The sequence below is a fragment of the Megalobrama amblycephala genome, linkage group LG6, assembly GCF_018812025.1.
Source record: "Megalobrama amblycephala isolate DHTTF-2021 linkage group LG6, ASM1881202v1, whole genome shotgun sequence".
NCBI lineage: Eukaryota > Metazoa > Chordata > Actinopteri > Cypriniformes > Xenocyprididae > Megalobrama > Megalobrama amblycephala.
Genome location: NC_063049.1, coordinates 21,116,335 through 21,133,623, shown reverse-complemented (window position 1 = coordinate 21,133,623; position 17,289 = coordinate 21,116,335). Strand labels below are relative to the sequence as shown.

The 17,289-nt window shown below is 38.5% G+C and overlaps 2 protein-coding genes across 2 annotated transcripts; both read left to right on the top strand.

Moving 5' to 3' along the window:
* The first annotated feature begins 744 nt into the window (after nt 1-744).
* Nucleotides 745-7,195, top strand: LOC125270104. Its single transcript, XM_048193353.1, has 6 exons — nt 745-899; nt 1,424-1,612; nt 3,542-4,908; nt 5,542-5,612; nt 5,755-5,800; nt 7,057-7,195. Exons 3-6 carry the CDS (start codon nt 3,614-3,616, stop codon nt 7,076-7,078), a joined length of 1,434 nt encoding a protein of 477 aa, XP_048049310.1. The 5' UTR covers nt 745-899; nt 1,424-1,612; nt 3,542-3,613; the 3' UTR covers nt 7,079-7,195.
* A 74-nt stretch (nt 7,196-7,269) lies between these two features.
* Nucleotides 7,270-14,269, top strand: ttll4 (tubulin tyrosine ligase-like family, member 4). Its single transcript, XM_048193352.1, has 16 exons — nt 7,270-7,404; nt 7,852-7,970; nt 8,156-8,266; nt 9,123-9,199; nt 9,385-9,579; nt 9,661-9,743; nt 9,830-9,958; nt 10,054-10,176; nt 10,333-10,431; nt 10,547-10,681; nt 11,009-11,146; nt 11,843-11,939; nt 12,021-12,231; nt 12,320-12,390; nt 13,438-13,487; nt 13,593-14,269. Exons 1-16 carry the CDS (start codon nt 7,394-7,396, stop codon nt 13,768-13,770), a joined length of 1,827 nt encoding a protein of 608 aa, XP_048049309.1. The 5' UTR covers nt 7,270-7,393; the 3' UTR covers nt 13,771-14,269.
* Nucleotides 14,270-17,289: the final 3,020 nt, after the last annotated feature.

The window sequence follows — 17,289 nt, the reverse complement described above, 5'->3', positions numbered from 1 at the left end:
GACACCGATCCAACAAAACCCAACAAACTTGTTTATCTGTGCGGTGTGAATTAGCCTTTAAGATTACTGAAGATTTAAAAAAAATTTCTGCTTTAAATAAAAAAAGGAATATCAGATTACAGGAACATCATTTCTAGACTTTTAGTACCTGAAACAAAACCTAAATTATAATAAACCATTTATGTTATCATTTATTCTCAGATATTTTTTTCCCCTGAATACTGTACTTCAGCCGTGGCCTAGTTAGTAGGTGTGAACTGTCTTTCCATGGTAATGTAACCACAACTTCAGTTCTGCACATGTAACCCTATCCAGTGTCATGTCAGGCTAGGGCTCACTGAAGAAAAGATCTGATCAAGCTCTGTCTCACCTAAGAATCTCACACGACAGCACAGCATTGTGATTTCATGAGGGTCGCTGAAAGGGTACAAGCTTATCTTTGATTCAGCCTAAAAAAAGTGCAGAGCTTGATGTAAAGCCACCAGGATATATGTTTAACCGAATGTGTGTTCTATAGCAACTGCTTTTGCTTTGTTTACCGAGTGTGTGTGTGTGTGTGTGTGTGTGTGTGTGTGTGTGTGTGTGTGTGTGTGTGTGTGTGTGTGTGTGTCTAAGGGCACAACATCATGGTGACCTGCTGAGAGTTTGAATTGCAGGTAGTTTGTCACTATGCATATTTAATTTTAAGTGCATGTGAGATGGTGATACTGGGTTACTTCATTCTGTAAAGGAGTTTTCAATAACTGCACAGGATATTGGATGAGTTTAGTCAGTTGGCTCAGGCTTTACCACAGAAAACTTCCATCGGAGCTCGGTTTTGTCCTCTGTTTTATGAGTGTGATCATTTAGTTTAGTATATCCTTAAAAGCTTTGTCATTAAAGATGTGAATTTGTACAAGGTAAGTTAAATGGCTTCTTTAATATCTATCTGGGGTCAAATTCTTCCTTTTTAGAGCTTTATATTTGTTGTAGAGTAGTTGTTTCCCGTCAGAGCCTCACAACATTTATATAGAAAATGTATAGGCCTATGTACATTATTTGTGTGTATACTCACTATATTAATCACTTTTAATGTTTATTATTGCTCAGACCAGTGCTAATTTTAGTATTATTTACATAGGACGGTATTATAGTAGCATTTAGTATATAGCTTGTTATTTCATCTTCAGTTTTCATTTTAATTTTTGCGTAATCTAATTAGTAATTTTATTGGGGTTTTTTTTTTTTTTTTCGTGTTTTTCTTTTAATATTTCTATATAGCTTTAATTTTAATATCGGTTTTAGTAGTTTTAGTAGGCTAGCCTACTTAAACTTATTGATTTCAGTTAGTTACCAAGGCAACATTTCTCATTTTCGCTGTAAGTTTTTTTTTTTTTTTAATATACGTTTACATTTACATTTAATAGCTTTATTTCAATTACAGAAACCGATTTTTAATGGTGAACAACAGCACCAGCGGTTGAGACAGTCAGCCTGAATATCGTGTGTGTGTGTGTGGCTGTCAGTCAGTCAGGCAGCAGCGCAGGCAGCACGAGGGAAAACAACACGAGGCGGGCTTCTCGAGCGCGAGACTTTGAGGCAACGCTAGAAATTACCCTGTCAACACAAGCCGGTAAGACGATTTTTATCTCTTACTGAAATATATATATGTGTGTGAGAGTAGTAATAAACGTTAATAAACTGGTTCGTCCCGTACACGAGGACGCTGGTGATGTGTGTCATGAGAAAGTGTTGTTAACCCGCTGTGAGGCGACTGTTGTGTGCTGAGCTAACAGGCTAACAGTTACCCTCGCCTTGGCTGCGTCTCAAAATCTAGTGCGCTGTCTACATAGGCATTATTTATTACGGCTGTTATGCCTAAAAGCGCTTTCTAGCAAGGCAGATCACTAGGATTTGAGGACACAGACTGTATGTCTGCTTTGACTCCGTTCAACAATAAAGCAACGTTCATGTATGTAGATTTCGTGAAAGACCAAAATATTGATTATAAGAAGCTGGGTTTAATGTCTGAAAAGAGGGAAGGTGTTGGTCTTAGCTAGTCTCGTAGGATTCAGACAAAGAAAAGATCAAGCCTTTTCTGTGTGGATGTATCAAAATCTTGTGAGCTGCCAAAAATGTTGGGCTTCATTGGTGCCCATCCTCCCTAGTGCCTTTATAGTTCATTATCAGACTAAACAGAGTATCAGATGTGTACTTTAATATTAACTCCACATTACATTCAAGAATACCATGGTACATGTCCAGAAACATGGTGTTAGTATGGTGCTTTGGTATGTGGATTGTTCATGCGTAATTGGTGGATATAAATCCAGTGCTGTTTTTTTTTTTTTCTTTATTCTTTTAAATCTTTAAATTATTTCTTGAAAATAAGAAGGACCATTAACTACACCCACCTCCTGCCAAAAAAGGTTCAAGACATGGTTACGACGTTGTCTCATAGAATTCATTCTACAGAGATTTCTGGCCAGACTGACATCTGCATGTCAGATACCAACCTTTTGAGTGATTATCTATATATAATAATAAGTATTATACTTAATCATGTTAAAAAAGTAAATTAAACCCTAAATGCAGAGGGTGATAACACACTGGCCTGCAAGCTTTAGTTTTTTTCTCTGCACAAATGGCAACATATTTAAATATTTTAGAGTAGAGCAAATCCGGAAAAAAGTTGACTTTGGACTTTGACCCGTAAGACCTTCGTTCATCTTCAGAACACAAATTAAGATATTTTTGATAAAATCCGATGGCTCAGTGAGGCCTGCATTGACAGCAAGATAATTAACACTTTCAGATGCCCAGAAAGGTACTAAAGACATATTTAAATCAGTTCATGTGAGTACAGTGGTTCAATGAAGCGACGAGAATACTTTTTGTGCACCAAAAAACAAAACAAAATAATGACTTTATTCAACAATATCTAGTGATGAGCGATTTTCAAAACAGTGCTTTATGAAGCTTCGAAGCTTTATGAATCTTTTGTTTTGAATCAGAGTTTCGGAGCGAGTATCAAACTGCCAAAGTCATGTGAACCATTGAAATTTCGAAATGTTTCGAAACACTTATGACGTAACGAAGCCTAGTTTACTGAAATCACGTGACTGGCAGTTTGATACAGTTTGATAAATGCTTTGTGGGCATTTGAAAGTGTTAATTATCTTGCTGTCAAAGTAGGCCTAACTGAGCCTGGATGTAATTTTTGATTGTTTAACATTCATATTTGTCTTCTGTGAACAGTAAGGTCTGCCTTCTTTGATTTAATTGGCCTTCTTAAAGATTTTGAAATTGATGAGCACTGTTAGACTGCTGAGGCAGACCAGTCTAAAAATCCTAACACCAAATGGAGCAGTGCGTAATGGAGAACAGCAGAGTATAATCAAGAATGTCATGTATTAAGGGGGACAATTTTGTCATATCTGTTACTTATAACTTATGTCTATGGTGGTTACGCCCCTGCTGAAAGGCACAAAATGGTGTTAAAACTCCACATTGAGCATTTAATCAATAACTGGTATAATTTCTCTCTGTTTTATTGTTGTAGCCCCTCTACCCTTCGGTTCTTCACTTATGTGTGTGCCTGAACCCATGCCAGGGGGGTGTGAGATGGCAATTAATGGCCTCCAGTGGAGCTGAAGACATAAGGAATGGGGCATCACGGCCTGCCCTCATCGTCCAAGCCAAGTCCGCTGTAGTCCATTCACCCAATGCACGAGTCTCCTTCAACACTGAAAGAAAGAGATTGCAGGGCGGCGCGGGTGATTCGCTGCCTCAGCCGAATGTGAGAGTGCTGTATGATCAACCCTACTGTGTCTCAGGGATCCCCACACAGCGTGCCTATCCACACGTGCCTACCATAAGAGTCAGCCGCGTACAGAGCACAAGCGCGAGTTCTTTGAATGGTGCTAGTAAAGGTTTAAGGACACACAGTGTTAGATCGAAGAGCTTGCCACATATTAACGCTGCTCCCGCTGCATGCCATAGCCACCGTCAGCCCCACTGGAACCTTGATTCGTTTAGGTTCAAGTCAGGGCTGTTAGGAAAAAGGGCCTTTTCGCCTCAGCTGTCCGTCTGTCCTGCCTGTCCCTCCCCACCCAAGTCGTCTTCTCAAAGGTTTGTAATTGAGAAAATCATGCCTACTAATCAGTCTTTGCCTTGGACGAGCAACAAGCTCAGGGATACCAGCAATGGAGTTATGCGGCCCCCAAATGCCAAAATGCCCTCGTACTCCAAACAAGAGACCAATGACCTGCACAGTCCTGCCAATGTCATAACCGGTTGCAATGGAACATATTCACGAGGCCTCAAAGCAGATGCAATGAAACCTCCCCAACCGAGTGTGCCTTTGAGAGAGATATGCACGGATGTGCTTTTGAAACAGGCGGCCAAGGATTTGAGGCAGTTTGAGAAGATCGTAGTTGAAGACAGTAGAGAAGATGAGCTGGATTGCTGCGTAGGACACGGTGAAGCTTCTCAGAGAGTGACAAAAATCAGCTCTGAGGCAGAGTTCACCGCCACCACTGTGCAAAAACACAATGTACATGCAAGACACAGGACCATCAACGGTCTGAGCAACGTTAAACATCTCACAGATAGTATCTGCCTTATTAATGAAGATAAGGAGTCTTGTTTTACACCCATGGAAACCAACGGTGCCCTCAGTTTTGATTTAATGGATGAGAAGTGCCCCTCTGCTGTTGTTTGTGATAGTAAGACAGATGGAGGTGATTGTGCCATTCCAGAGGTGACTGGCCACAATATGGCCTCTCCTCACTCGCCGTCTGTTTACACCGTAACAAATCAGATATCTGCCATTCATCTCACAAAAGAGGAAAATTGTCAAGCCTCTCAGATGGACACAAGCCCCATAACACTTAAAGGAGAGGAGGAGGATGATCCAGAGATTCAGAGGTGTGTGCATTTATTGATTGACCATTTATATATACAGTACTCTTCAAAATTTGCGAGTAAATGTACGAATTTTTTTTAATGTTCATGAAAAAGTTTCTTCTGATCACCAAGGCTGCATTTATTTGATCACAAATACAGTAAAACAGATATATTGTGAAATTGTACTAAAATTTAAAAGAACTTTTCTGTTTCAAATATATTTTAAAGTGTAATTTATTCCTGTGATGGCAAAGCTGAATTTTCAGCATCATTACTCCAGTCTTCAGTGTCACATGATCCTTCAGAAATCATTCTGATCATATGCTGATTTGTTGCTCAAGAAACATTTATTATTATCAATTTTGAAAACAGTTGTGCTGCTTAATATTTCTGTGGAAATCATATACTTCTTCAAGATTCTTTGAAAAGTTCGAAAGAACAATGTTTGAAAAGGAAATCTTTTGTAACATAAATGTCTTCATTGTCACTTTTGATCAATTTAATTCATCCTTGCTGAATAAAACTTTTGAGTCATTAAAAAAACAACTTGAATGAACAGATTTTTCAACTTTTGGAGCACCTAAATATTGTGCTCCTCATAAAAGTCACAAGTCGGATGTCCATTTTATTTCTGCATTGTATTTCACTTTTCAGACAGGCAATGATACTAGATGTTGACGAGGAGGAGCTTCCAGATCAGCTGGAGAATGACTTCAGTGATGATGGTAACAACTGCTTTTTTCCTCAGCACACATGAACCTGTGTTATCAGAACTCTTTTAGCAAGATGTATTTGTATGTTACATTTTGCCATTGTCTATGTTTTCATCAAATATAATATAAAATAATTATTTCTTTTGCTCCTCAGATGATTGTGATGTTTCCTCAACAACGTCTATGGCAGCCTTGTCCAAGTAATTAGACTTTTATCTTTAAAATATTCAGAATATAAGGACGAATCTCACTGTTTTACATTGTTTCTTAACTCTCTTAAAATTGTGGTGGAAGCCCACCTGTAAAGTGACATTAGACCACTCAATGGTAAAACTTAAGCAAAGTTTTAATCACAAACCCTGGTAGCCTAATATGCATGTTTAGTACAGTCATGCATATTAATTTATCATAGAACAAAGATTACATAAGTGAACAAATTATTATTTCCTTTTTCCAGACATGAATACTTCTCTACATCCCATAATCATTATTCTCACTCTAGTCTTCTCATAAAAACATTCTCTATCTTCCTAGTCTCTTTGAAAACATGCTGACCTTGACAACAGAAAGAAAAGGGTTTTTTTTTTTTTTTTTTGGCTCAACCTTGTGACTTTTGTTGCAGAAAGCAAATTACAGTTTGAAAAAAATAAATAAATAAATAAAAAGAACAGCATAAAGGATACATTTTCCATAACATTGTGGTTTACACATGTATTCAATACCATTCAAAAGTTTGGGGTCGTTAAGGGTTTTTAATGTTTTTAAAGAAGTCTCTTTTGCTCACCAAGGCTGCATTTATTTGATCAAAAATACAGTAAAAACACCAATATTGTGACACATTATTACAATTTAAAAGATATATATATTCTCAGTCTTCAGTCAGTATTCAGTCTTCAGTGTCACAACAAGATCCTTCAGAAATAATTCTAAATATTTTTTGATAAATAGAAGTTGTCTTTGGTAACATTAAATGTCTTTTCTGTCACTTTTGACCAATTTAATGCATCATTTTAGAATAAAATTATTAATTTATTTCAAAAATAAATCTTACTGACTCCAAAATTTTGAACGGTACAAGTGTATGTGAGAACATTATAGTCTATATAAAATCCAAGGGGCTGAATTTTACCACGAAAGGTGTATTCGAGTGATACATCTTGCACAAAATATTCCCTATAAACACTGAGGTCTTTCTGAGTTTTTCATCAGAAGTTTAGTTCAGCTACAGTATTTGGCAAATCCCCTCTTTTTTCTTTTTTTTCTTTTTTTTTTTTTATCTTTTTGCTGATTCAAAGATCTCTTTCTATTAGCTAATCCCAGCTTTGTGCTGGTTGCTGGTGATCTGCCAAAGGCTTACTTTGGACAGAGATTTTGAGTGCAAAGTAAGGCTGACTATGTAAGCTAGATTACATCTCTTATATACTTTTTCTTATGACTTTACATGTTTCTCTTCTAGTCACCTGACATTACCATGGTGATGACCAACACACAGAGGAGGACCTGACAGTTTTTGTTTGTTCTAGTGGTTGCTGTCAGAGAAAAGCTTTAAAGCCAGAGGCCTGTAGAAACGTCCCACAATTGTTCTTGTGTGATAGAAGTAGAACTATCCCTCTATAACAGGAAAATGAGTCTCTAGTGAATTGTGTCAGGCCCGTGGAGCCATTGTCATGAAGTGACGTCCCGCTGATGGGTTCGTTTGTAGTAGGTGTATTCTGGTTTTGCTTTTCCCACTCAAAGTAAATGCCCATGTTGAGCGTAAAAGGCCCATTTTGAATCAACCTCAGCGGTTCTACATGACTGTCACGTGAGTTATGTTGTTTTTCTGAATCCGTTTTCCACTGATTTATTAAGTTGACTTATGTTGTATGTTTGTCTGGGTGTCGGATTTAAATATCATTTGTGAAGGTTCTTTTTGGAAGTGAGGAAACTGGATTATGACAAATGCTTAAAACAGAACAAGAATCTTTAGGCGTATTTTGCAAAAAGATTTGCGATTCTTACCCATCTTGTGATCATATTGCAATTGTGATATGTCAGATGGAGTTGTTTTTTTGGGGTTTTTTTTTCTTCAGTAATTCTATATGTTCAACATAGCTGAGTAATTACACTATTATTGGCAGCTGAAAGCATCTTTAAATGAGCCGAAATGTTTAATAAATTAAGTATTGTTAAGTGTTGGGGAATGTGTAGATCTTTCTAAGTAGTGGTTTTGAAATGCTAATATTTTTTGTGGGGTCTTTTTTCTCTTTAGTGTGGAGGAGCCCATTAGTCCTGATGCGGAGGGGGATCTGGTGGAGAGACCCGCACTTGTTCTCAGTCTCTTCCCTCACATACCCTCCACTCTGTACTTCAGCACTGCCAATGAAAGAGGTTGGCACACACAAAAGCTCTGACTTTTAATGCATCTTTCATTTAAATTACATTAGGATTCGTAATTACCACTGTCAGAAACAAATTTGACAATATAAACAGATCATTAAATACACATTTTTCTCTTTTAAATAATAGTTCTTGTGTTTTAAACACTGTTGTAACATTTTCTTCACACTTCACAGTGGAGCTGTTGCCTGCTGAACAGAGGAAGCTTCTCAAATGGAAGATAACTACAGTCACTCCCAATGTGGTGAAAAACACCATCTCCAGATCACACTTCAGAGCTACCAAAAGTGAGTTGACAGCTGCTGTTTTGGGACGTTGGTTTTAGCGATGTTCAAGTAGAGTAGTTTTCTCCTTGCATTAAAGGTTTAGTTCACCCAAAAATTAAATTTATATCATTAAGTTTGCACCCTTGTGTCATTCCAAACCCATAAGACCTTTGTTCATCTTTTTGATGAAATCCAAGTTGATGAAATCCAAGGTGAACTAACCCTTTAAGGCTGGAATACACTACATGACTTTTTAAATCTAAACAGATTTTAAAATGCTAGACATCATTCTCTTATAAATGATTACAGACGAAAAACTGGGCATCATACACTAAATGACTGCGGCTCACACACTACCAGACTTTCATGTCCTTCCAAACACAACAAACTCGCTCAGAAACATGCACCTTGTTACTAGGACATTACGTTTACATTTATGTATTTAGCAGACGGTTTTATCCAAAGAAACTTAAAAGAGAAGAACAAAGCCATTCATCAAGGAGCCGACAATATTACTACTATACAATGCCAGGTTTATTTGACAACTAGATTATGAATCAAGCTAGATGAGAGAAGAAATGTATGAAAATGCATGGCAAATTGAATCAATATGTGTTCTGAACTCACTAAATATCAAACATGTTTAACATCCTCTGACTGGTTGGAATTATAGTCTGACGACAAACAAATCTAAATCTGTGCCCATCGTACAGTGTGCAATTTTCTGTGAAATCTGCCAACTCTGATTGCCCAAAATCTGCAGACTGGCTCTGATTTTCAGCAGCTGGTGCTTGCTCGTCCAGACTGCAAAAGTTATGTAATGTATTCCAACCTACAGTCTGCAGTCTGTTGTGTCATGTGCTGCTTTTAATTCTAGAGAGTCATGATTGGCTGGGCTGCTGGGGTCACCATATGAAGTCACCAGGGTTCAAGGCTATTAGAGAGTTTCAGAAGGTAAGATTGAGTGTTTTATCATCTGTGTACTACCATTGTGTAGTAAAAATCCATCAAGGTTGTTTCTCATATTTAATGACCTGGAAGTGATCTGTCAAGTTGCTGGTATTATTTTGATACCTTTCCTAATTGCCTAATACTTCCTGTCAGCTGAGTATTAACAAGCATGCATTTCTGTTTGGCAGCTGAACCACTTTCCAGGCTCCTTTCAGATCGGCCGGAAAGACCGACTTTGGAGGAACCTGTCCAAGATGCAGGCACGCTTTGGCAAAAGAGAGTTTGGCTTCTTCCCACGCTCCTTCATTCTCCCACAGGATATCAAGCTGCTGAGGAAGGCCTGGGAGGATGGAGGCAGCAAGCAGAAATGGATCGTCAAACCGGTACCGTTACATTACTAGAGTTGTTGTGAAATTACTTTCTGAGATTCTTGACATTGACGTGCTGCCGTTTCTCGCATTTAGCCTGCATCTGCTCGTGGAATTGGCATTCAGGTCATTCACAAGTGGAGCCAAATGCCACGCAAGAGACCGCTCCTCGTGCAGAAGTTAGTTGGAAGACCTTGGAACATATTTTATTCCTCGTTGAGGGCGGTTTCTGATCTGTTAAACGATGTGGTCTGTATTTCTGCAGGTATCTTCACAAGCCCTACCTCATCAGTGGGAATAAGTTTGATCTACGCATCTATGTGTATGTGACTTCTTATGACCCACTCCGTGTTTACATCTTTAACGATGGACTAGTACGTTTTGCAAGCTGCAAGTGAGTATATGTCATTCAGCAAAGCATTTAAAAACTCGCAAATGTGTTGAGTTTGCTCATTTAAACTGGTCTTTTCTGATTTTTATGTAATACAGATACTCTCCTTCTATGAAGACCCTCAGCAACAAGTTTATGCACCTTACAAACTACAGTGTAAATAAGAAGAACTCTGAGTATCAGAGTAACAGCGATGACAAGGCCTGTCAGGGCCATAAATGGTAAGAATAAAGAGTTAATACAAGAATTCAGAGTGTACTTGTAAGTTGTTTTGTGAATTAATCAGCTACCAGCTCATGGCCTCATGGTAACCATTATAAGTAAAATATTAGAAGAACTGTACTACAGTCTAATGATTGAGGTTTTATTTAATGCAGGGCTTTGAAGGCACTGTGGCAGTACTTGGGCTCTCAGGGTATCAACACCACTCTCATCTGGGAGAAAATCAAAGATATGGTCATCAAAACCATCATTGCGTAAGTGTCCTGTATTTCTAGTCTAGTTCTCTATTTGCAGTCTGTCCTTGTGTATGTGCACACTATGTTCCTCTGAACTGAACCTCAAGTGTATTATTGTCTCTTCCTCTGGCAGGTCTGACCCCTATGTGAACTCTCTGGTGAAGATGCATGTACGTTCTCCCTATAGCTGTCATGAGCTGTTTGGCTTTGACATCATGTTGGATGAGAATCTGAAGCCATGGGTGCTGGAGGTGAACATCTCACCCAGGTACAGCATACAGGAAATCCTACAGCTGAAGCTATTTATAGTTGTCAGGCAACTTTAGGTCAAGCCTTTATTTATTAGTGTTTATTTGGCACACAAAGGAGTGTAACTCTTATGGACTGTAATAAGTGAATTTACACTAAGTAATACATTCTCAAGTAGTGTCACTAGTAATGCTCATAAATGCACTGAACCAGAGGATTTTCCCCATAAAAGATGTTCATTTAGTTTCATAATTTTATTTTTCCCAGCTGTTGTGTTCCACTGAATCCTGTCATGTGTACCAAATATTGTTATAATAATGTTTCCTCTTCCTGTGTCTCTCTGTAGCCTGCATTCAAACACACCACTGGATGTCAGCATCAAGGGTCAGATGATACGGGATCTGCTGAACCTCGCTGGCTTTGTCTTGCCAATGAGAGAAGACAGTGCACCATCCAGTTCCAGCGCCAGCAGCTCCACCAGCAGGTCAGTTTTGGTTTTACATTGTGTTTCAAAATATCTATTTTGACTTTTATATTGCTGTATATTTATACACTACCACTCAAAAGTTTTAGTTTTTTTTGTTTGTTTTGTTTTTTTTATTTTATTACTACTTGATTTGTCAGCAAGGACACATTAAATTCATCAAAAGTGACAGTAAATACATTTATAATGTTACAAAAGATTTATATTTCAAATAAATGCTGTTCGTTTAAACTTTTTATTCATCAAAGAGTCCTGAAAAATGTATCACGTTTTCTACAAAAATATTAAGCAGCACAACTGTTTTCAATATTGCTAATAAGAAATGTTTCTTGAGCAGCAAATCGGCATATTAGAATGATTTCGGAAGGATCATATGACACTGAAGACTGGAGTAATGATGCTGAAAATTTAGCTTTGCCGTCACAGAAAAAAAAATTACATTTTAAAATATATTAAACTAGAATACGGTTATTTGAAATTGTAATGATATTTCACAATATTAGTATTTTTTTCTGTATATCTGGTCCAATAAATGCAGCCTTAGTGTGCATGAGACTTCTTTCAAAAACATTTGAAAAATCTTATTGACCCCAAACTTGTGAAAGGTAGTGTAAATGAACATTGTTCATTTATTTCTTGATTTTCTGGAATGATTCCTTTTTGCCTCTTATTGAAGTTTTACTCTATTTCATTTAGTTTATGTGGAGTGGTGCGAGATAGATGGCGATCAGACCTTTCGACTGATGAGAAAGTAAAGAGAGCTTTTTATCTGAGCCAGCGCTTTGGGGACCAGGTACTCCAACACACCCTGTCTTTATCATATATTTATCATTGATGGTCACTTAATTTTAATGAAACATGTTTTTGTGTGTAGGATTTCTCTGCCACAATCTTGGATGTGCTGACACCTGATGATGTGCGTGTCCTGGCAGAGAGTGAGGACGAGTTGAGTCGTAAAGGAGATTTTGAGCGAGTTTTTCCCTCTCATGCTTCCTCTCGGTACCTCCGCTTCTTTGAGCAACCGCGCTACCTCAATATCCTCCTCAACCAATGGGAACAGAAATACTGGCTTAGCAGGAGCAAAGGTGTGTCTGCATTGCACCATGCTGTGATCTGTACCTCTGTCTCTGTTTGTGTAGCTATCCGTTTTGACTCTTTTCCTACTTCATTTAGGTATCAATCTACTGAGGGATTTGTGTGAGAAGAGGGTGCACCTGGGGAACCTGGCAGATTCTGTTCATCACGTAAGTACTGATGAGAGTGCAATCGCACTGCTGTTTTTTAACAGACTCTTGTAATATACGGCTTCACTATTGGAATTTAAGGTCTTGGATACAATACCTATAGAAAAGTGCTTTATGAACCATGAAATCCTGTAATGTGATGAATCAAGGTTATTAAAGTTAACTAAAATCAGAACGATCTTTATTACTTGAAATAAAATGTTAAATGAAATTTAAAAAAAAGAAACAAGGTAACATTTCTCATTTTCATTTAGTAAAACTTGATGTATTTTTATAATTATAATTGAGATTAAAATAAAAACTATAGTCTTTAAATCTAGCTAAAAAAAAAAAAAACTAACTAGACTTTTGTTTTTGGCTAAAAATTTGCATTGTTGCTTCCCAACTGCACAATCATTTAATGGTTAATAACCTCTTCGACCCCCATCAGTCTGAGTTTCGGAAATTGCATAGTACTGAGACGGCCTTGGTTAAAGTCGCTAAGGACTTATTAGCATCCAACTCTGGCTCTTTGTCAGTCCTTATTCTCTTGGCCCTATGTGCAGCTTTTGATACTGTCGATCACATTCTATTACTTAGTCGACTTGAATCTGTCTTTGGTGTAACGGACACTTTATGGATGGCCTCAGATCAGAAGTTGGTCCTGTTAGTACGGGTGTCCCCCAGGGCTTTTAGCATCTATATTTTCCCACTCAGTCAACTATTAAGATCTCTTGACCTTAACTACCATTTTTATGCTCACGATACCCAGATTTACATTCAAAACTGGGTCAAGACGTGGACATTTTCCATCTTTCCAATTGTATTTCGGAAATTAAGGATGTCTAACAATTTCCTGTGCTTGAATAGTTCCAAAAACTGAAGTCATGCTTCTTGGCTCTCCCCATCAACTCCGAAACTTTTTTTTCTTTCTTTCTTTTTTTTTTTTTTTTTTAAATCATGTTTACCTAATATAATGAACTACTAGTAAGCTTGATAATATAGATAATATAATCATTAAATTGAGTTACTATAATTTTTTTTATATACGTGTGCTTGTATTCATAGTGGTCTTCCAAGTCGTATCATGGACATAGATCTCAGCTGACTAGATCTAGGTATGTGTACACACCTACAATCGTTCACTGACAACAAATATCTGACCTTATTCTCATGACCTTATTCTCTAATTCTTATGTCATGTCGCTCTCTCTGTTTCTCAGTGTGCTGGTCAGTCAGAGATCTGATGCTGAAGATGAGGACTTGTCTGATCGCGAGGTTCAGTCAGTCACTATGAGTCTTCCAGACATGAGTTTGCTGAGTACCGTTAGCCTGAGCCCCAGTCCCACCTCCAGCTCCAGCCTGGTCAGTGACAGCCTGCCTTCACATGACGACCTTTGAGCTAGACCCCAACAACCCTGGACGTTCAGAGCTTCTGAACTGTGTGTATGCATCACATCTCAGCTAAAGCTCCTAGCAGATCTCTTAGAGTTCTTCAGCATTTGGAGGGAAAGAAGACTGGAAAACAGACTAAATAAAATAACTGGCCAAATGGATGAGTGTTAAAAGCCGTATTTTGATGCTGGAACTCACATACAGGTGTATATACACAGTGCATGTGGGTGGCAGGAAGAAAGAGCTCTTCCTGTTTGGAGTTTTAATTGTTTCCATATGAGCCTATACATAATTCGGCTTTGTTTACATCAAAGGTCTGTGTATAGTACAGGCATCTTTAGAGCAGATTATTTTAAATGTGTGGGATGAAATGTGAAGTTTGGAAAAGAGATACTATTGTAAAAATAAAAATCACATTCATGTCTTCTAATGACATTTGCATGCCTGGCTGAAGGGAGACAACATGCTCAGGCTAGGGTTTTTAAATTAAAATTGCTTTGAAATATGACTGTTTAATTCTTTCATAATTATTTTTATTAGGTCCTCAAAAGTGAGTTGAATATTAAAGGGTTAGTTCACCCAAAAATGAAAATTATGTCATTAATGACTCACCCTCATGTCGTTCCAAACCCATAAGACCTCTGTTCATCTTCGGAACACAGTTTAAGATATTCTAGATTTAGTCCGAGAGCTTTCTGTCCCTCCATTGAAAATGTATGTGCGGTAGACTGTCCATGTCCAGAAAGGTAATAAAAACATCATCAAAGTAGTCCGTGTGATATCAGTGGGTTAGTTAGAATTTGTTGAAGCATCAAAAATACATTTTGGTCCAAAAATAACAAAAACTACGACTTTATTCAGCTTTGTCTTCTCTCCCAGGAAGAGAAGACAATGCTGAATAAAGCATTTATTATATTTTATATTTTCATTTTTGGGTTAACTAACCCTTTAAGAGTGATCTGTGTATCTTGATCACACTTGTGCTTGTGGTTATTTTGAGGATATCACAACTGTTTTATGCAACAACTACTTGGCTGACCAGTATTTCAGCTGCCTGTGTAGGTTACAGGAATAGTGTTTCATAGGGGCAGATTCCCTTTGGTATGCATGTAGTTACTATTGAGTGCTCTTAATGTGTTTACTTCTGTAATAAGTGGTACAATTAGTATTGCTCATAGTGTGCAGCAGTTGTTCTCAACCAGGGGTCTGGGAGCCTCAGCAAACTTCCAACTTCTTATTTTAACTTTTTTTCTTTTTTTTTCTTCTTCTTTCCTTTTTTTTAAGAGTTTGGGTTCCCATGGTCTTGGGAAAACAGTTAAATATAGGCTACCCCATTTATCCAAGTTATTTCTAGACCTGAAAATCTCATGTAAATTTATTGGTTAAAAATAGTCGGATGCTAGGAAAAACTCTTTAAAAGATAACTAAATGTTTGTAGTGAGTGCAAAAAGAATGCATTTTCCAAACCTTGTCTTCACTTTATTTAGATACTCTTAAACCTATAATAATTATTTATATTTTCTGGCACCTGTAAAGTGTGGGGGAAGTTTTGTCATCAGAACAGGTGAGAAATATTGACCATGCAAAGCAGCAAACCTCCGGTGCATCAGCTGTTGTAAAAACAAACAAACAAAATGCTAGTTACGTGTGTAACTCTAGTTCTGTGAATTCTGGATGACCAACAGAAGTGGATTATCACAGCGTCAGCCAGTTAAGTTATGAAATAACAACAGTCACGTCACGACGTAGACCAAGCCGCAAGGATATAACCCACAGTAGCTCGGTGCCCAGCCTTGACTGTGCATCAGTTACATACGTAACTAGCATTCTGTTTCATTCCTCCTAACTGCCAGAGATGGTGCTAAGCACTAGTGTTGGTATGTGTCATCAACAGTCATGAGGAATGCCACCCACCTGTCCGTGACACCCAATGGTGGTGCACAAAGGAATTTGAGTACAAGAGATAAGTCCCACACAGGAAAAGACATAAAACAAACAGGCTTTAAATGCCTTGTTTGAAAAGTACTAACAAGGTTATTAGATCCCAAAGAAGGACCATCATCTGGAGCATGATGAGCAGATATGGCTGCAACATACACTTTGTTGCCACTTTGTTGTTTTCTAATAGATGTTGTAAGGAACTCAGTACTTTCAGCACAGTATCAATTTCTTGATCAATTTCACTGTTATTGCAATTACAATAACAGTGAACTGGCCCAGTGGCCAGACCCAAAGCTGAAGATGAGCCAGAACCGGATGCCAAGCACACCTCTTCAGCTGAGAGAATAGATTCCTTCTGATGGGAAGCTGCCATTTTTGACCCTGCAAAAGATTCAGAAGAAAAGGAAACCATGGCCTGGCCAGTGGGCTGGACTTCCACTACAAGTACCCCGTGTTTGAGCAGTGGAAATGGAGGAAATGCATACAGCAGGCAACATGGCCACTCATGGGCTAATGCATCCGGTCCCAGTGGGCTGGACTTCTCAGACCTCGCAAACCACCCAAGTGCAATGAGTGGTCAGTTCTGACGCAAATAGGTCCACCTCTGCCTTGCCGAATCGCTGCCAAATCAACCACTACATCCGGGTGAAACCTCCATTCCCCTGCATGTAGCATATCCCTGGACCCAGCAACCATCACTGATTTTCCGTTCCTGGGAAATGAACCACACTTATTGAAGCCAGCTGGTACAGAAATGATCTGAGGATCTTGCAAGTAAGCTGTACAGATGCAAAAGACCTGGTGCCACCCTGATGATTCAAATGAAAGACAGTCAATGTATTGTCTGACCGGACAAGCACATGACAACTTATCAAAGCTGCTTATCAAAGTGTTGTACTGCTAGGTACACTACCCTTAATTTCAGTATGCTCTTCAGTCCCTCTATGTCATTGTGGTGTCAGAAGTTGAGAAGCAGTGTGGTGTTGAGGACTTTGAGAGTGTCCCAAGCTCACGAGTCACATGACCCATAGTCAGTAGAGCAGTCTGTATGAACTGAGGCACAGAAGGCTCCACATTCAACGGCCCTAATGTGGTCTTACAGGCAAGAAGCAGCTGGCAGATAGTAGTCTCTGCTCAAGTTAAATAAGCTACTGACCCGTATGACGCCTTCAATAATGTGCCATTATGTCCAGATAGTGCACTTGGGCAGACATTGCCTCTTAGTGCTTTATCAGACAGTATCACCAATGCTGCTACTGGCTGTTTGATCTTGAGTGCCCAATTCCAATGGAATCATCCTCGGACATTGAAGCTAGAGTACTGGCTGTCTTTGACCTCCTTCTAGGCACATTTGAACCTGTAAGTGCACTGGTGAATTCTGTCATGAAATCCTCAAACGATGGCATTGTAAACACAAATGCATCAGAAGCTTGTCTGAAAAACACAGTCTGAATTGACCAAGTCAGCTATTTGTCAAGGCTCAAATATGCCACCACCACCTTTAGAACTGACAATGTGTCATCTAGAGAGGATGAACCTACTCCTGATGAATGTAAGGTGTTGGGGATAAACAGTTTAGGACCC

What these genes read in the sequence shown, in the direction of transcription:
- LOC125270104 (XM_048193353.1), top strand. Translation starts at nt 3,614, where the DNA reads ATGGCCTCCAGTGGAGCTGAAGACATAAGGAATGGGGCATCACGGCCT. An exon ending in GAATGACTTCAGTGATGATG is followed by an intron (nt 5,613 to 5,754) that starts GTAACAACTGCT and finishes TTTGCTCCTCAG; the next exon opens with ATGATTGTGATGTTTCCTCA. An exon ending in TCTATGGCAGCCTTGTCCAA is followed by an intron (nt 5,801 to 7,056) that starts GTAATTAGACTT and finishes TTTCTCTTCTAG; the next exon opens with TCACCTGACATTACCATGGT.
- ttll4 (XM_048193352.1), top strand. An exon ending in AGAAATGGATCGTCAAACCG is followed by an intron (nt 9,580 to 9,660) that starts GTACCGTTACAT and finishes TCTCGCATTTAG; the next exon opens with CCTGCATCTGCTCGTGGAAT. An exon ending in TGGCAGATTCTGTTCATCAC is followed by an intron (nt 12,391 to 13,437) that starts GTAAGTACTGAT and finishes TTGTATTCATAG; the next exon opens with TGGTCTTCCAAGTCGTATCA.